Source organism: Haliaeetus albicilla, chromosome 7 (genome assembly GCF_947461875.1).
Source record: "Haliaeetus albicilla chromosome 7, bHalAlb1.1, whole genome shotgun sequence".
In the NCBI taxonomy this organism is placed as follows: domain Eukaryota; kingdom Metazoa; phylum Chordata; class Aves; order Accipitriformes; family Accipitridae; genus Haliaeetus; species Haliaeetus albicilla.
Genome location: NC_091489.1, coordinates 21362043 through 21386362, shown reverse-complemented (window position 1 = coordinate 21386362; position 24320 = coordinate 21362043). Strand labels below are relative to the sequence as shown.

The following is a 24320-nucleotide window of genomic DNA, read 5'->3' as shown; positions in this document are numbered from 1 at the left end:
TCCGATCCTTGTTTCCTTTTATGATTCCTCTGTTGTAGAGCTCTGTAACTTTTGACAAATAAATGACTCTTTAGACAAGCTGGGGGGCCTGCCTTTGATAAAGCTACATAAAAGAAGAGCAAGCTTCATTATAAGAATATTTGTCTTTGAGTGTGGTGACTTATTTTTACATTAGGAAAAATTTGTAAGTGCTAAGTAATGTACAGATCTGTGAAGACAGTCACTGTCCCCAGTTTATAAACTAATTTTTAATTCAAGTTTTTCAAGCGTATAGGTAAACTCTCCAGATGTGGAGTAACTGATATTAACAGAATTACTCATTCATTTCAAGTTCCATGCGAGTTTAAACATTTTACTGAATAAACTGTCAGTTTAAACCTGACATGCACAGAAGCCACTGGCTAACACAGCAGTGAATAAAAGGGTAAGAATGTGGAGTGTACACAGAGGGCAGGCAAACTCATAAATATTTAAGGCCGTTAAGGAAATGCCTCCTTCAGACAGTTCCTGAGCACACGTAGTACCCACTGACTTATACGACAGCAGAATTGGGGATGAATTTGCGAAACTCCAAAGACAAACAGGGAAGCACAATGTAGCATGGCCTTGTGCCCAGCTCTTCTTCATCCAAAACTCCCCTTACGTCAATGAGAAATACTGCAAATGCTGTAATCACTGCTTACTAATACTTCCAGATGAAGCTACAGAAAACAGCTGAGCATTGGCAGCAACCACAGAAAAGCAGCTCGGTGGAACTTTTGTCTGTTTTCTACAAGTGTAGCAGTATAGATACCTCCCACTGTCGTAATTAAGTAGTCTGACAAGATTCCAAGAACTTGGGATGGAAAACGAACATGTTGTCAATTCTTAAGCTACAAAGAAAACCGGATGCAGATCTAAATCCCATTTTTTCACTATTTCTAACACTACACATCAGCATGACCTCTGAGGCACTCTCCCATGGAAACACTACAAGTAGCGGTTATTTCATAATCCAGAGCTTGTCCCAAACACTAAGAAAAAGCCAATTTAGCAGTTTAGCAACTTCAGTCTGCTACTTTTTTTTTTTAATTTTTAAACTGGAAAAATAAAGACAGTATCTTCTTGCTCATATGATGTCAGTTCTGCAGAACTCTAGGGACTATTCCGGATAACCTAAGATGCAAAGCACCTTGGGGTAGCAGCCATGCTCCAAAAGCTCTGATGAAGCCTTTAGGATTAACAGTACTTTTTGGCCCAATTCCATAACAAACATTTGTGTTTAAGACATCATGAAGGCACATGACAAAAGCAGAGTTATTTACATTGGTGCACCAACCGCTAATCTATGAGTTTGTTAGGCTAAACCCAATTACTATGACTCCCTACATACAGAGTATGATTTAGCACTCTGCTGCTCAGAGGTCTATATACCTTCCAAGCCCCTTTGCAATTCTTGAGAGCTGAACTCTATTACTCATGAAATAAGATGCTGATTACACCAGCTGATACATAGCACACAGAAATAGTGACCCCTCAGTCACTTCCTTCAAGTATTTACCAAAAACATTAGCCATATAAATGCTAGATGTCTCTTCAGACCTGCTGTCTCCTTATGTAATGCAGTAAATATTTATGGAGGCCTTTGCTGAAAAAGCCTCCAAGATCATGTACAAAGACCTGCCTTGTACATTAAGGCTGCACTTCTAAAGCTGGTTCCTACTAGTCTAGAAAGGCTGAGAATCCTCATCAAGCTGCAAACTCCCCCTTCCTACACTACTTTAAGTCTAGGAGCTTCAAAGGAGCCAAAAATAGTCTTGATACAAAAATAGATTAGAAACAGGCCTGGTTCTGAAGGCTGTCCCACTCTGAAGAATACCTGCCTTCATAAAACTTGGAAAAAACGTGAAAAACTCTGAAAAATTAAGTGATCAGAAACGTGCATATATTTGGAAGGGGGGAGCAAGAGGGGCATATTCAGTTTCATACTTGCGTAAGATAAAGATTTCCCCCTGCAGCTCCTCATGGAGGCAGCCAGAGAGTTTTCTAAGAATTCACAGTGACTCTTGGCTCACTGTAAAGTCTTCCAAGTTGTTCTGGACATCTATCCAGATGAACAGATTGTGAATTTAATTGACAAGTTAAATGAAAATTGACAGCTTAAATAACAAATGCAGAAGGGTACACCAGAAACAGCAGTACCGACCACAGCATGGTTTAATAAGGGGGAGGGAAAGGAAAAAGATTACAATAAATAAATACTTTTTTTCTGTTTTTAGAAGCACACAAAAACATACTGTAACCAAAACCCAAACCAGACTGAACTAAGTGTATCATTGCAATTTTTGCCTAAATTAAGCTGAATCCCACAGGATTGAATTTCTGTGCCTATTGATAGTTTGTTTTTTTAAGTTACTTTTTGCAAGGAAAAAGAATCATCCATCTGTGTAAAGACGTCCTGTAGACATAGCAACAGTTTTGTGTGTATGGAACAGTTATTATTAGAACAGAGCAATGACTATTTTAAAAAAATGTAAGATTCCTGGCTTTTTTTTTTTTTTTTTTAAGATTACACTAAAAGCAAACGCCAACGTGGAAAGTTGCAGGATGCCAAAGTACAGAGAAATCCTGGGGGGGGGGGGGGGGGGGGGAAGAGAGACTAAGACAAAGAATTGATCCCAGGAGGTCGCAGCAGTGGTAGAACACTGCTTTCTTACTATCAGAAGATACAAACTGCAAGGCTGGACCCTGCCAAACAGGGTGCACACTATGTTCAACCTGGGCTAGCAGAGCAGAACCACTAGCTCAGATTTGGCTGTTCTCTGCTGACAATATGGCACACAATCCAGTAGAGAATTCTCCCTAAAAGAAGTCTCCCTAGTAGACAGAAAACATTTTGCTGAAATCAAGCAAATACATGGCAAAGTTCCTCCTTTGTCATTATCTCACAAGCCCTAGCCCAAAGAGGGAAGTACGCTGAAGGAAAGAAAGGTGGCATTGAACATATAACATCATTCTCTTCTGATCCAGTCTTGCTCATGTCGTTCCTGATCCTATGATTTATTAATCCACATTAACCTACTCTACATGAATATCTGGGAGGTTAGGGGTTGATATCATCCCCCCCCGCCTTCTCCTATTTATTCCCTTTTCTGCTCTCTCAGACTTCAAGTTTTCACTTTGTGGTCTAACTACCACTCTGTGTTGACAGGCTCCTCTCCTTATAGGCCTTCTCTAAAACAGTTTTGCTGCCATAAACAGACACAGAAACAAAAAACCCCCAAATGTACACACTCACACCAAAACCCAACAGGATATTGCATCCACATGTTACTTCCTGGCTTACATATTCCATGCACCAGGCAGCTGCTGGCTGTGACAGAACTCAGGTAAAATGACATGAGACATTGGCAGTTATTTTAATTCAATCTTAATTAGCATAAAGTAAGTGACTGCCAACTTTTAGAAAACATTAGTTCTTTAATTCAAGGGGCTACATTAGCTAAGTTTTACATAATGAACTCTGCAAGTGGTCATTTCTGAATCTGGAATAAGACTCCTGGGGCTTTACTTAGAGCAGGGCATCTGTGAAAGTACCTGCAATACTCTGCTCCAATTCTGTCTCTGTTACTCCACAAAGGTCCACAGCAGCAGCGTAATACAATACTCATTCAATTACTCTTTTAATTTCAAAACATGAAAGGGAAACAACTTACCTTACTCCTCTGATAGAAGCAGCACTGAAGTTCCACTCATGGATACCCTTCTGTAACACGCAGAAGAGAATAAATAAATAAAACATTATTTTTTGTGAACGAAGTGCTAGTAGGCATATCTTCTAGACTGAAACTCAAAAGATGGAAAGAGAAACACTTGAATTACAACAGCCTATTACCTTTTAACAGTTATTTTTCAGGGCATTTCCCCCCCCCCCCCCCCCCCCAAAACCAAAGCAACAGCAGTTCTAGATACAAGTTTTGGTTGGTTTGTTTCTTCACTGTTTACTCTGCAAACACAATATACTATTTTAGAAAGCATGCAAGCAAATCAGAAGATCAGAAGGTCTGCCAGTATAGCCTGGTCTGGGTGCTGAACATGGGGTCACATGCAAGCCTCTGGAAAGTAGGGGAAAAAAATTCCACTTCTGAGAATAAGAAGAGCTTGCTCTGCATGTTCAGTGCCCTAGGCGTGTGGGAGGAGGAGGTGGAGAGAGCTACAAGCAGGAAGTCTGACACTGGAGAGCAAAGTGGGAGATTCTTGAAAAGTAGGAGGAATTGCCTGGGGAAGGAGCAGATCTGAAGGCCAAGTGTCTAAAGAAGCAGAAAGGAGGCTATTTCCCTAGGAATCCAGAAGAAAGCAGTAAGAACGTACCCAAACCCCTAAGAGCTGCTGGAGTAGTAAACAAGGCTACAAGAAAGAAGCCACCCTATGAACAAACAAAGAGCCAGGACTCACTTATTTTCAGATCTTTTAAGTTTATATGTGTCACATTCAGCAGAATTGGTTTCTCTCTGCAGACCGTCATATTGCTCTATGTTTATGTTCTAATAAAACTTTACCGTAGGAAATGGAAGCCTTTTGTATCTTCTAAAGAAAATATTCTCCTTTCAGGAAAAGGTGGAACTACACCACCTCAAAGTCCTGGCAACCTTGGAAGCCCACCACAATGAGCAACATATTTGAAGAACCTCCGCTTTCTAGAGCTGAATGTCATTTGGCATTTTAGTGACCTGAGCAATTAAAAGGCACAGAGACATTTCTTGCTGGGAAGTAATTTACAGCATAAGAGCATAGTGTCAAACAATCAAATGTATTCCAAAAGAGGACATGAAAATGTGTAGCTTATAAAACATTTCATGAATAGTGAAATATGCAGAAGTCAGAACAGATACACTGCCAAAATAGTTGCACAATGTGCAGGAAATGACACAGGAAGTTATCCTCCCAGCTATAACAGCTTTCTATAAGGCTTCCTACAACAATTTTCTCCTCCTCTGTAATTCCCTCCTTCCTGCTCAAATCACATTAAAGGCTGTGATGCCAATATAAAATGCGTAACACAACGTACCAAAAATACAAGCAAACATCTTTGAAGCACAAGCTTCACACTATTGTAATTGTAAAGTACAAAGCCGTTAACTCCAATATCTCTTCAATGTTAAATGGGGGGAAGGGTTTCTCCAGTGGCATACAGGGACAGGAGAATAGCCTGATATTAAGAAAAGGTGGGATTGCATCTTGAAGCGGAGGTACTAACTGATGCTAGTATGAAGCGCTTGTGAAATTACTATTCAAGTTGCCTGGTTCTCTTGCATGAAGAAAGATCACCAACTCAATCCCTCTGCTAAGGAGGATGTATCTGAACTATCTTTTAATCCTCCCTCCACATACAAACTCTGACACTCTCCAATTTTCCATGCTTGGAAACACTCTTCAGAGCTTAGCTATTGATACTTGTCCAATTCCCACTATTAGGAATAATCTGAAATCTAAACAAGTTAAAATATATGTCCTGACAGGCAGACACGCTCAAGAAGTTAAACAAGAAGCATTAAGTATTGTGGGTTTTACCCATCATCTACGTGCAACTGATCTCTCAGATTCATACATCTTTTATTCACCACACAAAGTTCTCAGGCAATGAAATAATATAAAAGTTCTGTCCCTCATAATCTTGCCAAGTTTTGAGTACATTGGAGTAAATATATCAGGCGTGCTATCCAAATTCAGCATCTGTTCTTTGGTTAGGCAAAAAAACACCAACCACCCAAAACAAAACTCAAAACGGATTCAGAAGCCAATGCAAAACAGAGACAGGCTGTTCTATTTCAAACTTGCAAACAGCACTGCTGCATTCCTCTAACCCCATGCGGAAAGAGCTGCTAAAATTAGGGAACTGCAAGGCAAAGGTAATGTGCATTCTACAAAATAAAATGCTATCTGATTTTTATAGGCATTTGTTTATGTTAAACTTGGTATTATTAAAAGGCATAAATGTTAAGATATGCTGCTAAAAAAGCCATGGCAAAGGAAAAGGTCACATTATTTATCCTGGTATTGAGTGTCATTTGCCTACTGATTACAAAATTGCCAGATGCAGGCTCCACTGAGTTCCAGTTTGGATTTGAAACAGAAATTCAGTTTCTTTGTGCGTGAAAGGAAGATCATACACTTCGTAACTCACAATTATTATCCTCAGAGCACTGACTGAATTTTGGAAAATAAGTAGAACCATTAATTTATAAGACAAAATGAACTGACATCTGAAGCACAAGCTGGGAAAGCTCTGACAGACCTATGGTAGGCAGACTGAAATTAGGTAGTTGAAGTTTTCAAACCCAGCTGTCTAACCTGCCCTTGCAGCAGGAATAGGTGGTCTTTGCTTGTTAATCAGCCCCTAAAATACCTGTTTTCAGCCTAGTAAGGATCAAAGTAAGAATATTCCTCTTTGCAGTGGGCTGACAGTTAATACATCCATTTCCTTCACAAAATCTCTTATCAAAGACAAATATTATATTGGTTATATTCAACTGAAAAGGAAGCTGGTGTCTCCAAATTTTTCTAGTCCCTTTCTCCCTGTAAGGTTTCTGATGGATTCTAAGGACTTTGACAACCTTGCAACAACAGACTATAATTGTACAGCTGAAGGGATAACTACCAAATTGCCCATTGCATTCTTTTGATAGGTATTACAGCTCACAGGGCAAGGATGCCTCCACTGCGTATCAATCAGATCCCAGGCTACTGAATAAGCTCACAACAGTAAGGATTCTGGCCAGAGCAAAAGTACTAGGGAGTGCATTTAAAACTGACCTTGTCTAATGTTATTGATTAACTCTAGCGTTTTCCTATTTTTGCTGCTCTAATGTGCAGAAAACACAGAGACACTCCCCAAATCAGGAAGGAGAGAAAAGAGGAAAAAAAAGGTATAACATTCTATAAAGAAACTTTAAAAATGGAACAACAGGTTACAAAGTCTGCAATGCCAAAATACCTATCTACTGAACACCAAACAGGTACAGACTAATACATCCAAATCCTTCTCCCAGTCACAGGATGACTGGGCGGTCAGGTGACACTGACTATGAAAAAGCTACGAAAAAGGCCATTGCTGAAAGTATCAAGCAAAATAGCCCAGTAGCTGAAAGATACATGAATGCACCTTGAAATACCATTTTTAGAATATTAGTGCACATGCTCAAGCAAGGTTAACTCAAACTGGAACATAAGTCGTCATGGCAATGAAATGCCATGTGTGGCCAGGACACCAAGCCTACTTGTTTTGCCTAAAAAAACCAAACAGCCCAAACCACCAAGAGATATTAGAATTCTCCTTAAAACTACTCTAAGGTAAACATCAAAGAGAGAAAAGAACCACTTAAACACTGTGTTAGCAAAAGAACAAATGAGTATGAAACGGCAACAAATTCAGACTGAAAGCTAGAAGACTTAAAAGTAATGCTCTACTTCACCAGCAGTATTCCACTCTAGGCTCTTCTAGAGGTGCAGTGGCATTCCCAAAGCACTTTCCAGCACAAAAGGTCATCTGTGAAACCTACACTAGTATTCAGAGCTTGATCACTTTATGTGAAACATTATATGGCAAGAGTTTCTGCAACAGAGGTGAACAGGATTCAATAGTCCAGAAAATTCCTTCTAGCCCTATGTTCCTTCTTATGCTATAGATAAGCCACTTAACAGAATGGAAAGTATTTTTTGGAGGTAAACTACATACACACAAATAAAAGCCTACAAAACAAACAAAAAAAAGCCATATACAGGTAGTTTCTAAATAGACTAAATTCTGAATACAGAAATACTTTCAGAACAGATATTTTACAATAGAAAGGTTTACTCTGTAGTACTGACAAATCATTATTTACTGTACGGCAAATTTTGGTTTTGTCCAAGAATTGCATAAATTTATTTTTTATATTATTCTCAGAGGCTGAGCCTACTTAGAAAAACATCAGTCAGAATAAACCACAAATAAACAGAAATTCATTGGTCTAGGCAAACACTTCAGTTTGTGCTCAAAATATGCTATTTCAGCCACTGTCCACTTACATTTTCTCATGTACTCACAACAAAAATTCTAAGCAGTATGGCCTCACATATTCTGCATGCAAAAATGTTTCTCCTTTAACAGACTAAAGTACAAAAGCTGAAGGATGGATTACCTGAAAAATAGGTCTTCGCTGTCCTATCCTGCAGGCAAACAAAATACTTTCATGGAAGAATGAATAGTGCTAGTTCTTACAAATCACACCATCTCCATTGTTGTGCCTCCAGCTGACTCAGCCTCCATTCACTCTTCATATACTCCCCCCCACGTTTCTGTGCTCCTGTCCTTCTCTGAGGTTCTACGATGTCCTCCCTGTCTTCACTCTTACCAACATTTTGCTTCCTAAGCATCCCAGAATGCAATAATCATTCTAGGTTTTCCTCTCCCCTTGCATGTCCAGATTTTCTAAGCTCCTTTCCAAACATGTCTGGCTATCTCACACCTTGACATATGGATTCCCAGCTTTTTCAATTTCTAGACCTTCTGAGCATCTATCTATCCTTCTGCCAAATACTTCTTTGGCTTTTGATCGATTCCACTCCCCTTTTAAGACACCAGTCTCTATTACTTTCATGTTAAAGGAGTATTTACCACAGCTGACAAGTAATACTGCAAGTACAGAAGAAGATTCTTCTGTTTGTATAATTTATGTGACATTATTTGTATGATGACAGTATACTGTAAATTACTTATGAAATCTTAAGCAACAGACTTCTTGTATATTATGCACTGATTTAAAACCTGAAAGAAGATGCAAATTATTTTTAAAAATGTAGAGAAAAGATCCATTGAACAAGACAAACTTAAAGAAAAAGTTAAGAATGCCATATTAAAACAAAAAAACCCACCACGATGGCAACATATGTCCACAGTATCTTCCTGTGTGTTACTGAAACACTTTTCTCCTTTGCAGAATCCATCATTAGATTCAACTGTTTACATGTTATATGCCTTATGTACCATGCATACTTTTAAACTGTGAAAAAAGTTACAACTACAGACAACATCATGGTATACCTTGTCATCAGGCAGCACATGCCAGATAGATACAGTCTTCTCCTCGGCTTCACTGTTGATGGAGAGATATGAGGGCTGATAGATTTTTGTTGGTTCCAATATTAAAACCTTGTAGAAAAAATAAATTTTTAAAGAGTTAGTACAAAAAATGTAGAACTTTAAAAAGTATTAAAAACTGTTAAAACTATTTCTGTAGTCATACCATAGCAGGAAAAACAGGGGAAACAGAATGAAAGGTAAAATTTTGGGTACTGGGCCAGTTTAGTAAGGCTGACAGTAACTTAGGTTAAAAAAAAAAAAAAAAAGACCAATTTTAACTTAGTTTTTATATAAGGTTATTGCGTGTCAACTGGTAGCACATATTAATTTTCCAAATTATTTCTCTGACAGCTATCACATTTTAAAATATTTCTGTCACAATTCATTCTCTTGCAATGCCATTCAATAACCTCCATCTCCCATGTGGACAGAATTCATGGTATACCTTTATCATCTTTTGGTAGAAGCGCATTTGAGTGCATCAGAAAAACACATCAACCTAGAGCTAGCCTGAACTGCTTTTGATTTAGACCACCATGAAGTGTAGCCACCAGATCAAATGATTTTCTCAAAAGCAACGAGCACCACTGCAAGAGGCTGACAGCTAAAGATTATAGACAATTTCCTGGAATAAGTGAAACAAAAACTAGAACCATCATGTAAAAGAGATGGCATGCAATGCAGCAAGATTTAGTCTAACATAACCACTTAGTAAACAAAGCCAGCCACTCTGCCACTTTAGTTATGTTCTGCCAGAATTACTTCCAGATCTTTAAAGCTTCCAGTATGCTTTAAAGGAAAGTCAACAAAAATTTGGCTATTTGAAGAAATGTGGTTTCTTATTAGAACTGTTTGTTTATTTTAGATTTTCAGTGGTTAAAATCTGATGTCTAAAACACCAATTCTACATTGCCTGTGTTGAAGGTATTCCCATTCTTCAGAATGTAAAGTATTGGTATTAATTAAAGAAAAAGCTACTTTTCCACTGCAGCACACATAGGAAGATTTCTAGCCCTCAGTGTTTAGCTGAAAGACATTTATAAAATAGGACTAAGTTAAAGATGGCTAACAAACTGATAACCTCCTTCCTTTCTTCTGCCCTTCCCTCTCCCGTAAAAGCTCCAATCAAACATCATCTTCAAAATATCCAAGATACAGAATTTCTCATTTGAAAATTTTTTGAAGTTCAAAGAATTGCTTTAGGAAATAATGCTTGACTAGGGCAACTTGGTCTACACCTATTTAAAAAAACCAAAACAAAACCATAAACACCTAAGCAGAAAATCTTTTAAAGAACCATGGCTTAGAGTCACCTCCTACAGAGTCAATAAGCACACAGATACACTGGAAGAAGTGCAAGGCCAAATTTTAAAAAGTACTTAGGCATTTAACTCTGTAAATGATGACCAGTGGGACTTCAAATGTGTTGCTTGGCATCTCCAGACACTTATAACTTCTAAAATCTGGTTTAAACCATTTCACAGATCAGGGTCTTTAGCCTGTAGCAAGTTACCCACAGGCTGTGTCATTTCTTCCTCCAAAGGCCAAAAAGAGGATGATAACACTGATAGATACTACCAGATAAGAGAGTAATTGACAGGTAAGTTAGTACAGATGGATAGTGAATTCCTTAAGTTCAAGTTCTGAGAACAATTCACAATAAGGAAATCTGCAAAAAATTTTTTAGAATAAATTATTTATAAGAATCTGGGAGAAGGGAGGGAAAAGAAAGTAACTATGTTTCATTTTGTTGACTTGTTGAATAGTGTGATTCTCCTTCTGAATAGGCACAAATAGAATTTTTGTATTATGAGAAATTATGTACATCTGTCCACAACACCAGCATAGTTTCCTGTACAACAAAAACTATGTGGTCACTGGGTTTATCTTTTGGCTTATGCTATCTCAATGTTCTGTTTCGGTTTGTCTCTTAATAAAAAGCCAAACCATTTGACTTGGACAGTTTCGTAAGTCAGAGCCTATTTCAAGTATCTAATCGCACCACTTCATCATCAAAAAAAAAATCTAAAGAGAATATGGCCTTGTCTTTTACAAACACCAGAGAATTCAAAATATTTTTTGCTTCCCTGCAAAACTTTACACCTGTTCTCCTTGGAGGAGAACCAGGCTCCCTAGACAGTCTCATGTTGCTTTCACTTTACTGCCTCAAGCTGTTGCTGTTCAACACTAGAGCCTTCCTTATGGTTTATCACCTCATCTACACACAGAAGCCAAAAGAACTGTACAAAACAACCAGTATGCACTTCAAGTATCTGGGAGACAACAGGAACTGCTATTTAAAACAAAAAGCTGTATTTTCTAATGGTTAGCTGAAAGGAATACCCAAGATATTATTTCCCATACACATATAGTTAATATGTACAGGGAACAACAATCTTTTTACAGTATACTTTCAGGATGTTGTAGAACACCAGGGTATCTAATAAAAATTTTCAGCAAAATGTTTCTGTAAGAAATCAGAAAAGTGCATATATATGTATACTTATAGTGCAATGTTGTTGAAATACATTGTCTAGTAGCTGGAACAATAGATTTCTGACTGCTTGGGCTGATTTTTAACCTCTAAGAGCACAGGCTTAATTGGCAGTAGCATATGCCAAGCCTGCTGAGCTAGAAAGAGACTGAAATTAAATATCTTTTCTTCAAAACATAATATAGTTAATATAGTATCACCTGGAATGCACTGCAAAGGTTTGCTTTAGAAGTATACCCATTGGTAGCAAACACTAAATAGCAAAATTCTATCTTGACTTTTTTCCTCATTACTTTCATATGGAACACACTGTGCAATCCCATTGTAGCCACATGCAATCAATTAAAACCAATCTAATATGCAGGCCAAATACATTTCTTCTGGACAAGCAGTTTATTGTCTGGCAACCTAAAAACAAAAAGTGTTTTGTGTTCATTTCCTTCATGTCACAATTTATTAAAAAACCCAAACTAACAATGAAACAACCACTTACTGGAAATCGAACTACAGACACATCTGTCTTTGTGGCTTCAACAAGGAAGTCCATCCAGAAGTCCACAAGTTCCTGTTTGGCCGTATGTTGTTCTGGAGTCAGTTTCTTAAAATGCTGATATATCAAAACAGTCTCTACAATAGACTTCAGGTACCTGTGATCATCCAAGCATACATAGATTATAAATTCAATACAGTTTGTAAATGATAATGTCTCTACCTTAATCACAACTGAAACATTCACCACTGCAACACCAAGGCAGCCGGTAAGATTTTGGTTCTCTAGGACTGCTTTTAATAATAGCAATTCCCCATTTAGAACTGGAAATGTAGCTGCTACATTAGTAACCTGAAATACAAATGAGTTCTGGGACACTCCTTCCTGCATATATTCCTGATCCTGTCTCCTATCCTAAACCATGAAAGCTTCATGAAATAGCTAAATCCTCTACCTATGGACCAAACTGAGCCCATGTCAAACTTGTTTCAGTAGTGACCAACCTCAAATAAAAACCCAGGTGAGAAGTCCACTGGTTTAACTTTCTACGCTGTTCTGTCTTGGTTATTTTATCTGCATGGGCAGTTGTTTAACACAGATTTCTAAAACACGACACTTCTGGAACTGACTATGCTATAAAGATGACAACAGCTACGCTAAGCAGCCTTTGGCATTGCTAGGGAAGGACAACAGCAGTGCTGAATGTCTCCCCTAAATGCAGCACTCTCTGCTGTTATACTTTCTGGGGCTGATTTATGGGGCCTCTCATAACATTGCTTTCTCTTGGCATTTTTGAAAAAAAGTTGTAAACATAATCTTATGCAATTTTTATGAATACTACAGCAATGAGATACACATGCTTAAAGAGGATTTACCACAGCTATCACCTTATTGCAATTAGACTATTCATGGAAGCTTTGTTTCCAGGCTTATGATAAGAAGGTATAACGTAAAGTCAGAGATCCTTTTGGGAAAGTTCCATAGCTGTGCATTTTCCAATCAACCTTCTTAGGCCATGGAGATACCTGGCTTAAGGTACTCCCCTTTGCACCAAGTGGGCTCTGCTGAACAGCCTGCAACAGACTGGGCAGAAATTGCTCACAGGAGAAATCCTTCCTGAAACACAAGTGAGTGTGCTGCATTCTCAGAGTTTAATTCACAGACTTAAACTCCAAAGGCAATGGTAAGATAAAATCCTGACAACCAGGCATTCATAAACTCTGGAAAACTCTACCAGGAGGCTTCCAGGGAGTGCCATCCAGCTTCTCAGTAAAACATGCACATAGTAAAAATGGAAAACCTTGCAGATAAATACACCGTAAACAGCATTTCTAAAATATTTGGTCAGAAAATCAGAGTTCTTGATTTTGACATAATTCCTATGTTATGTGAATACAGAAGTTTAGCATTTCCATATTTTAGCACACATATGTACATTCCCCTCTGATCAGCTTTTGGAGACTTTCTAGAACAAAAATACATAGGCTGTGATGTATGCACTCTTTCAGTTGGCTGAATGACAACTTTTTTTGGTCAGAAAAGAGTCTCCCCAGCTAACAGGATCCCAGCCCTTGATGAGTAGGTGACTGGTGCTTACTTGCTGCCTATATCCAAAGCAGAACAGGTGCCGAGAGCCTGTTGCCAGAGCAGACATCTCTGGGCCTTTGCAAAACAGATGTTGAATCTACCGGGTTGTCTTTAACGCTAGATTTACAGCATTTCTGTTCATTGGAATTTAATCTCCATTCTTCTCAATCATAATGAGAGGCAACTTGCACCATACAGCTCATTCATGTTCAAGTTCCTAAACCAGCTGGTATAACCAATAACCACCACAGTATTCCAAGGTATATCCATGCCTTTCTAGCCAAGCTGTCTGCATTTCCAAAACCTTTCAGGCAGTTATGACTAAACCCACATGTTACTACTACTTCTCTTCAGCAATGTAACCACTGAAGTATGGTGCCTACAAGCAACTCCACCTTTCCCCTTTTGCCCTCAGAAGAGCCTCGAGCCAATGGTGAATCTGTCCTTCTCAGACATCAAATTAAAGACCCATATCAAATCTGTTCCTGAATAAGGGCAAAAGGGGAAGAGAGTCCCTTGTCTGGGTAAAAGTGCAGTGAAACAATACACAGACAGCAAAATCTGTTAAAGGAAAAAAACCAAAACACACCCCAAACCAATCTCCCATCAGATAAATACGATGCCAAATGTGAAAGCTGAAGGAGCCCAATGTTTCAATACACAGCAATGTACATGATCTTGTTTATCACCTTACCATGCTGGTGCCTTTAGCTTAAACAGCTTTTCTGAAGCCTGGATCACTCTTATATGGTCATTAGCCAACATACTGGCCCCCAAGAAAGATCCTACTTCCCAATAGCTCTGCAGTTTCTCCAAGCTCCCCTTTTTACCAAGCAGGCTGCTGATCTTTACTCCTGTAGTAAAAAGAATAATAGGTCACAGGAATTATTAATACAGTTTTAAAATATCAATTTCCCTGATTTGAAATCTATTAATTGCTTAAATTACCATAACCTCTCCATTTCAATGAAGTAAGATGGAAATCATACTTACCAGTTTGTGTTATATGCCTTCCAAACTCCCTAAGCGATAGTGGATTAGTTTTTTTTCTCCCCTCCCCCTCTTCCTAAAGGCTTCTCAAGAGAGGAACTTTAAGACATCACTGTCAGGACAAGGCCACAGTCAGATTACCTATGTTCTTGCATGGACCTCATCTACAAAGGTAAATTGGGGCCTTAGGCTACACAACATAGCTGTAAAAACTTAACAGATGCTGAATAAGGCACCTATTATGTTTTTTTCTGCTTTGTTTTTTTGACTTACAAGTCCCAAGCCCCAAACTTACCTTTATAGACAAGGTCCCATGCAGAAGGAACAGATGATCCACTGGGCTTCTTCCAGCAGTGATGTTCTTTTAATTGCCGCAAATCCTACCCCAATGAAAGACATCTATTAATATTCATAAGTTCCTCAGCAACTCAAGGCTATGGAGAGCCTCAGGTTTTATTTTGACTTGCTAAGTTTTCTGAGAACTGCAAGTTTCCCTGTGGCCTTCAGGATGATTTTTAGTTCATATTAGCTGCTACACACTTATAGCTAACATGAGATACACTACACCATCCCCCGCAAATAAAACAATTTGCAGCTTACAGGACAAGCCTCTTTACCACCATAGTCTTTTATTCACTTTTCCCACACTACTCCGCTATGACAGTTTCCCTCCCACACCACATTCCGTTGTCCTTGATATTAAGGCTGAGTATTCACAAGAAATTTCAATGCAATTGTTGACCTTTTTTTTCCCTTAACCTTCCTTCAGTAGCAAGCAGACTAAACTTTGTGCTGGAAGCAGCAATAAATCTTATCGAGATGGACAGACACTACATTAGCTACATTTCAGTATACAAAATTAATCTTGTTTTCTCACATTGTTCACATTTTTATGTTATCAACATCAGACAATAAATGTTTTTAAAATGTAAAATTGTATCCAAGAGTTCTATAGCCTATTTCACATCTATATTTCACACTTTGTGCTCTCTTGCTAACAAGAAATAGTCATGCTTGAGTAACATACAGAACAAAATAATACTTAAATCATACAAAAACATTATTTGTTCGCTTCTTGGGAAAGAAGTTTGTTTAGTTATTCCTGAAGGAAAAAAATGCAATAGATTTTACAAAATATCTCAGATGCGAGACATGATGCAATGTACATCACCGCCATCAACTCCACAACATAGAGAGGTGACCATCTCTATGTCTATCAGCTTTGCAAGGCTTTAAGCCAGGGTGCTGTATGCATGCACACTGTTAAGAGACTGCTTGAGGATGTACACCTTGGGTGTACATTGTCAGTGTAGGATAGGAAGGGGGAATTTGTGTTAAATGTGTTCAACTTCAGTTGGGTTCTAGAAAGCAAAACCTACACACTATGCATGCAACACAGTAAATGGAAAAAATTAATCTCCCCCAGCACCCTAGAGTAACACTACTCAGCAATATCATCAAAGGCTGAAGGGCTCTGCTAGAACATTTAAAACATTTGCATGCACATGACAGCAACATACAAGACCTGATAGACACCTACTAACTTCCACAGGCTTTGAATGCGATCTCATCACAAGGGAAGTAAGGAATTGGTATCACAGGGATACATGAATCATTTCAGATGGGTGTACCTTTGCTGGGAGGAAGGGGAAAGGGAGCAATTTAGCTGTGCGGAGGGCCTTCGCTGAGTACTGGGCGATGGCACTCACAGTTGCAGTGATCACTGACAAGCTATCACAAACTATTTGTCACAGCGAGCAACAGCACTGGTCTCTGGTTCACAGGCTTACATACTCCGCTATGCTTCATTGCGTCTGCAGGAACTCACCCATCACAACCCTTCAGTGCTCCAGACGTGGTTAACGGAGCCAAAGCAAGGTACAAACTGAGTGTGTTGTTTTGATGAAAGGTACAACTCACATGGGAAGGGACTGGGATTACTGGTGTGGCAGGGAGAAGTGTTTGTTAGGAGGGTAAGACTGGTGATAGCAAGGATTTTGAGTCCCAGCTGATGGAGTAAGGAGAGCTATAGGAAGATGGTGGGAAAAAGGATGGATGTGTAGCAGCAATGATATCTGAGGACACCAAGTCTGGGAATCATTACTGTTACGTAGCCTGAACGAACTGGAAGTTTTAGCCAAGTATTTTGTGAAGTGGATCCTATTACCGTAGAGAAGACAACCTCAACCTCTCATCAAATTCTTCCAAGAAAGATGAGGTACTCGGTGCTAAAACTCACTCTAGTTTGCTGACCTTCCTCTACAAAGCTCATCTATAAAACTTACTTACCCCTGAAAGGCAAGCTGGAAAAATGCAGTTGCAGCATGGAGACATTAGCAATAGGTTCAAAGGACTGTAACTAATTTATAAAGGTGGGTGGGGCTTTTTTGTTTTGTTTTCCAGTGGGGTTGGTCTTTTCTGGGGAGTGGGAGAACAAAATAACCTTTCTGTGCAAACATGCAAAGTGAACACCTGCATGAATTTCACTCTGAGTTTGTGGTCTCCTTGTATAATTTATCTTCTTTAGTTTATTTTGATTTCACCATCTTTAAAAGATTTTTTGATTATATAAGAAAATCCAGGCAAAGTCAAGACATTCTCTCCTTCCATGATAAACTTGGCATTCATGGGGGAGAAAGAAAAGCAGCAGCTGAATTCCAGTATATTTTATCAAAAATATTTTGCCTTAAAAATAAATGAGCCAAAATAGAGAAACCATTAATGCCAGAAAAGCCACTGTTTTTATAATGCCAAGAATATACCCACAGCTTGAAGAAAATAAGATACAGAAGTAGATATTACCAGTTAAATATTACTATGAAGGCTTTATAAATAAACTGCTTTCCTTGCTCAAATATTGACAGAGCAATTCATATTACAGGATCCTTTGTGTGTCGAAGCTGCACAGCCTGCAGAAATCATTACTGTCAATGCACTTACTGAGCACTGCATTTCTGTTTCAAAGTTCTGCAATTTTGTACAGTTAAGAAAGCAGTACTGTTCAGAAAATGGAGGATTTTCATTAATGTTTCACATGATTATTTAGTTGTGGACTATTATCTGACAAGTAGAGGTAGGAACTTTTAGAAGGCAAATTTTCTGATATGATGCAGATTGGTAAAAATTCTTTTGGATACTGGACTTAGTTTTACTGGAGTTATTACATCACTGCCAATGCATCTTCTAATTACAGCCCTCTGAAGTGCTGTTAGGGACCATATCCTTCCTTAGCCTTTCCCAACCTACCAATATAATTTCCATATAACCTGGCCTGAACTTTAACCAGCTTGCTCTCACCTCTCTCCCCATCTCCCACCAGAAGACAGACTTCCTTTAATTTCTGTGTGCTACAGATAATGCTGCAGGTGGACAGCAAACTGAAAGCACTGCCAGGCAAATCTAACTACTGCTAACGAATGGTCTTGTATACACAGATCTAAACAAGAAGTGACATCGAAAGAATGACACATATTTAAGACATTTTTGGGACAGGAAAAAAAAAGAAAAAAACAAAACGTTTTCCCACACAGCCTCTGTGGTTTTGCTTATTTTTGTTTAAAACATTAACGTTAGCCCGAGACCAATAAAATAATACATTACCCTCAGAGTCTAGCACAACTCAAGCCAGCTGACAAACGTCATTGTACAAAGACAAATGTACGGTCTTGCACCTGGGAAAACATAATCCAGGAGCGCAGCACAGGCTGGGATCTACCCCGCTGGGGAGCAGCTCTGTGGAAATGGACCTGGGGGTCCTGGTGGACAACAAGCTCAATATGAGTGAAGAGTGTGCTGCTGCGGCAAAGCAAGCCAACAGGATGCTGGGCTGGATCAACAAGGGCATCACCAGCAGAGATAAAGAAGTCATTATCCCACTCTACTCAGCACTTGTCAGGCCATACCTGGAATACTGTGTTCAGCTTTAGTCCCCACTACACAAAAAAAGATATGGACAGGCTGGAGAGGGTCCAGAGAAGGGCCACAAAGGTGAGCAAAGGACTGGGAAGCCTGCTGTATGAGGAAAGGCTGAGTGAACTGAGTTTGTTCAGCCTGGAGAAAAGAATTTAAGGGAGACCTCATCACTATGTTCCAGTATTTAAAGGGTGGCTACGAAGAAGACGTAGACTCTCTTTTTACAAGGAGTCATGTGAAAAAGACTAGGGGTAATGGGTACAAGTGACTCATAGGGAGATTCCGATTGGACACAAGAGGAAAATTTTTCACAATGAGAACAATCAGCCATTGGAATAATCTCCCCAGGGAAGTGGTGAATTCCCCAACATCAGACACTTTTAAGATCTGGCTGGACAGGGTGCTGGGCCATCTTGCCCAGACCGTGCTTTTGCCAAGAAAGGTTGGACCAGGTGATCCTCGAGGTCCCTTCCAACCTGGCGTTCTATGATTCTATGAACGGTGACCACAGTCTTATCAACAAGAAATCAATGACCAGTGACACACATAGGGTCTATATTATATACGTATTTGAAAACTTGTTTCAAAATAGCTAAGTCTGAGGCTTAAAGTATCTTGAAAATACTTCCCATAACAAAATAAGATAGACACTAGTAGATAACAGCAGGGGTTGCTATATCAAGGGTTTTCAGCAGACACCAAGTAAATGTTTACGTAAGAGAGGGGCACAGCAACAGCTAAAAAAAAAAAATTTCCACCAAATAGCCACCGGATATTTCTTCACTAAATCATTCATCAGCCATGTACGAAACCTTAAGTAATAAGGAACCTTAATTTCTGTAATGTTCTCTGTACAACCAGTAGGGAAAACAGCACTGGACAAACTCACAACAAGATGATACCAAACGTCTGATCCCTGCAAATAACAGCCAGATTTCATCAGTACAATTAATTTGTCCAAATCTAGTTGGCTTTAGCCTGTGTGCAATTGAGAAGTTTCTTTAAAATGGAGGGATTCAAATTAAACTACCCAATAAATACAGCCCAGCTTTGCTAAACTATCTAATTTAAAATTAGGCCAGCTGAGTGAATATTTGCAAATGCTATGTAGGAAGCAAAACATGTATTTTTACCTCCTACACTGGCACAAGAATTCAAATTTCAGTGTAGGGAGATGAAAGTATTCTATCTGACCCGAAAAGCAAAATCTCACCCACTCACAGAAGGGCAAATATAGTAGCTGAGGCAACTCTAAGCAGCCTATCACATCCAAATGAATACCTTCATTCACACCAGAGAAATTTAATTTCACTTCCATTATCTACGTGAAAGTAACCATCTCACTCTGACCTTCACACTCAAAAAGACCTTCTCTATGTAGAAAATTACTTACAGACATACAGTGCACACCTAACTTCTAAACTAGAGCAGTGGCTGACTACAGATATATTCTGTGGAGCGAAGAACATTGTTCCTGTCTCACTTGACTACCTCTTCAGGAGACAGAATGATAAAAAAGACTTTACGATAATTCAAGAATTATGGAAATTCATGGAGAAGAATGCCAGTTGAAAAGGATATGTTACTACACATTACAACTTTCAGTGCTTTCTCCCATACCTTCCCTGAAAGTATTACTGACTAATCTTGACTTTGCACTCTCCTCAAATCCAGCAAAATCACGAACAAAATGGACACTTTAATTCTTCCTTCTTAAGAAAGACATTTTTTACGATGAGGGTGGTGAGATGTTGGACGAGGTTGCCCAGGGAATTTATGAATGCCCCATCATTGGAAGTGTTCAAAGTCAGGCTGAGCAACCTGGTCTAGTGAAAGATGTCCCTGCCCATGGCAAGGGGGTTGGACTAGATGGTCTTTAAAAGGTCCCTTCCAACCCAAACCACTCTGTGATTCTACGAATACAGACATTGAGGAAACCTCAAAAAAAGTATTGGAAGAGAAACATTCTTCTCTCAGCCCATCCCAAGCTCAAGTGCATTTTCCCCACTCTCTGGATGGACTTTTTGTCCACATTCCCTACAGTTCTACAGGGGGTTTTGTTTGTTTATTTTTAAGAATGCTAGCTGGAACAGAATTGCCCCTTCAGGTGTTCCTGTTTCATGCAAATGATGCCATTGCAAAGAAGGGCTGCCATTTTTCACTAAGCTCGGGTAACCAGTTAAGACCTTGCAACTGGAACCAGGTCTTCATGACAGCGCTCACCCACAGTCAGGTGGGATCAGTGGTGGTGGGGCAGACCAACTTAAATATTCACACGCTCACTATCAAAGCATTCATATACAAACATCGGATTTTTCCCCTACAACAGTGGATGGTGTCATACTTTCACTAGAATGCGATTTCACTGTGAATTTGCAAGCTATAATTACCAACTTTCCGCAGCTCAAAAGAAGTATCAAAGCAATGTCCAGCTGCCAGGAGGAGTACTGCATAATTAATTCCTGACTGTAATGTTGGCTCTGACTCAAACGCCTTCTTGAACCTAGAAAAAAAACAAACATACAAGTTTACTTTCTAAATAATGCGATCTAATAGGGACATAATTATACTTTTAGGTACTTTAAGTGCTTATCTTCTGTTTACACAGCAAGAATCCATGGAAGCAAAAATATTACTGTTTTCCACACATGCTTTGTGATTATTTTGGGGAGTCCGTTATTTATACATCCTCCTCCCATTTCCTTTCCCCATACACAACAAGCACAGACCCTACTCATCCATCCCAGTAAAGTTATAATATCTTACTAGATTTCCAATTTTATTTGAGATTAAAGAAAAAAATACTATGAGCTTGTAAGAGACCTGTTTCACAGTTATATTAATAAGCTCATTAATTTACTCTTAAGTATATGAATTTTCACTGACTTGAAACCTTAGATTCTATTGTGGATCTGCTACAGTGACATACAAGCATATCAAAATGTATAAGCACAAAAGCAAGTGATACATGAAGATACTTCGCATTTAGCTATCATTTCAGCTACTCCAAATCTTATTCTTTACTGGGTGTCTCACTGACATCATCCTTATGAGTCTATTCACATAAAAAAGGACTGTATCAGATTTCATTCCCCTCAAGAGGAAGTGAGCGAGCCAGAGGAACAGCAGTGGTATTCACCTAGCCTAAATCTTGTCTTAAAAGAAGTTGAGGGTCTTCACACAAACACTGTCCTCAAGCTAGCAAAGCATGTTGTGGTGACTACAGCAGATCTACAGTGCTTTAAACTTGTTCTACAGAGTGAGAACATGTTTGGTTGCATATACATATACATACACCACCCCCCCCCGCCCCCGTAAGGAGGAGGCAAACAAGACTATCATATGTGAGTTAAGAAGCACAAAAGATTCAGTTAACACAACTCTGCTACAGTAAAAAGCAATAGAGTTTAAAATTACTTTCAAAAGGATGGGGAAAAATCCAGACAAACAGATGGATTATATAAAAAAAAATTAAGCAGGTTGTGAGATTAATACAGAAGGAAGGAAAGAAAAATAATCTATACAAAACCTAAGAATTTGGCTTCCAGACCACACTTTGACATGTAAGCAAATCTAAGGCATTTTGATCCTAGCAGGCCAAAAATATGGCTTGTTTGTAATTTTTAAATTTTATTTTTTTTGTTGTTTTTCCTGCTCTATTGATTCAGGACTTTGCATCCTCTAACATAAGCTCTGCTTTCCAAAACTGCAAGACAGGTTTCTCTTCAATCTGGTACAGATACACTCTTTCTATACTCCAGCTGCCCATCTCCAAAGAACTTAATCATTAGACAAGAGTGTAGTCCTCTAAAAAAAAAGCATGATGAGCAGAGTAGACTCAATTAATGCTTTTCTCTCATCATCTGCCTTTCTTTTTGTACTGTGAGTTACAACAAAACAATGAAGAAAGTACATACAAAATATTTTTGCTCACTTAAAAAAATAAACCACAACCCACAACAAAACCCAACCCCCATAAAAACCCACCAAACAGGATGACACTTTCATTGATTCTAAGTATATATAGCTAGAAGAGACCCGTTAGCTGGCATAATCTGTTTGGAGAGACAGTGATGTTTGGAGAGACAGTGATGTTTGGAGAGACAGTGATGTTTGGAGAGACAGTGATGTTAGGAACTGGGCTCCCTTTATTGCCCCAGAGATCTTTCATGCTGTAATCCTCATGCAGTATCAGGAAAAGGAAAGATTGATAGAAGAAGGAAAAAAACCTTGCAAGTGTTTTTGTTCAATACAGGAGACTGTACTTTCACTTGCTTTGTTTTGCCCCCAAATACCTATTTCCTGGCATGACAATCAAAATTTCTCTAGTTCTTGGACAGATACAGACAAAACTTCAAAATTTAAAGATAAAATAAGCATATCTCATGCGTTTCAACAGGTGGGCACATTTGTGCTGTAAACAATGTTAGTCATACAGCCAAAGGAGGTGGAGGTGAGCTTAAGTTTGCAATATAGTTACTGCTTGCAGAAGCACTGGTGAAACAGCCCCCAGAAAAACCTTTTCCCCTTTTCTTAAATATGTTACCACAGAGGTGCCACCAGAGTTACTGATGTGCTCAGTTTTGGCCAGTGATGAGTCCATTGGAGCTGGCTGGAACTGGCTGTGTCTGACATAGGGCAGCTCCTCATCTCTTGTCAGAGGCCACCCCTTCAGTCCCCTGCTGCCAGGAGCTTGCCACCTACCCCCAGCAGACCAGAAAGGACATCCTGGGAATTTTCATACCAGGGTTCTGCCTTTTCTTTCCAAATTGCTTCCACATCTCCCTTCCCCACAGCAGAAATTCATTTTTCTAGCCATCTTTACATGCTACTCACACCAAAAAATACTGGTATCTTGGACCTCTGTAGCCCTATTTACCTCTCCTAAATTGTTATAACCAAAAGTGTAGTTTTGTATTTGGTGTGATCCTGTGCTGACATTCTTAAACCTGCCTTATATCCACATAGCCTACACAGCAAGAATTTACAGACAAAAAGTAAAACATAACCTGTAATAATTAATTTTGAACAGATAAAAATATTCACAGTTTCCCAAACAACTCACAAGCCACATCTGTTGACTGAACTGATTTAAATTCAACTGGTACAATTGCTGTACCTTGTCATGCCTCAAATACCACTGGAGGAGCCTGCACAGTATCGTAGAAAGGCGGTAAGTTTTAAAAGTCTGCCTGTAAAGTAGAGGCTAGCTTAGCTGATGCAATTATGAATGCCATCAAGAAATTGAAAGCTGACATTTGGGAAAATGTTGCAGTGCAAATGCTGAATTAAGGAGATAGCAGTGAAGAGATTTGAATAAAGACTTGATAGCTTTGGTAAGTCTGATTTACACTGTCAGTATACAACAAGAAAGTGACAGTTAATAATTAATCTTTCATCTCTTGTCTCATTTATATGAAAGATGTCTTTTATTCTGCTTTTTAATTATCAGGAAAGCACACTGCCTGCCTTTTTTTTTTTTTTTTTTTGGAATCAAGTACCTTGACATCACCGGTTGTTGCAAAAACAGTGCTTTGGTTCTGCTACCAAATTCTCATTATCTTATGCAATTCACCATACTTCTGCATCCTCATTTCTCTAAGACTGAGATAATAACCCTTACCTCAAAATAAAGTTACACTACCATGGAGGTATCGTTCCTGCACACACCTTCCCTCATTGTGGCCTAGTGTAGCACTGGAGTAGGTCTGCTCCTTCCCAAGAGCCTTCCACTGAGTTACGAGTCA

The 24320-nt window shown here is 39.0% G+C and overlaps 1 protein-coding gene across 2 annotated transcripts in view; it reads right to left on the bottom strand.

Annotated features, from left to right (window-relative positions):
• The window catches only part of MAP3K5 (mitogen-activated protein kinase kinase kinase 5), a 109002-nt gene that overhangs the window by 33614 nt on the left and 51068 nt on the right, over positions 1 to 24320 (bottom strand). For both annotated transcript variants that reach the window (XM_069787229.1, XM_069787230.1), the window contains exons 8-12: positions 20964 to 21076; positions 14366 to 14525; positions 12088 to 12241; positions 9062 to 9169; positions 3696 to 3745 (exon numbers count right to left, since the gene is read on the bottom strand). In XM_069787229.1, coding sequence (XP_069643330.1) covers positions 3696 to 3745; positions 9062 to 9169; positions 12088 to 12241; positions 14366 to 14525; positions 20964 to 21076 — 585 coding nt within the window. The remainder of the gene's footprint in view (positions 1 to 3695; positions 3746 to 9061; positions 9170 to 12087; positions 12242 to 14365; positions 14526 to 20963; positions 21077 to 24320) is intronic.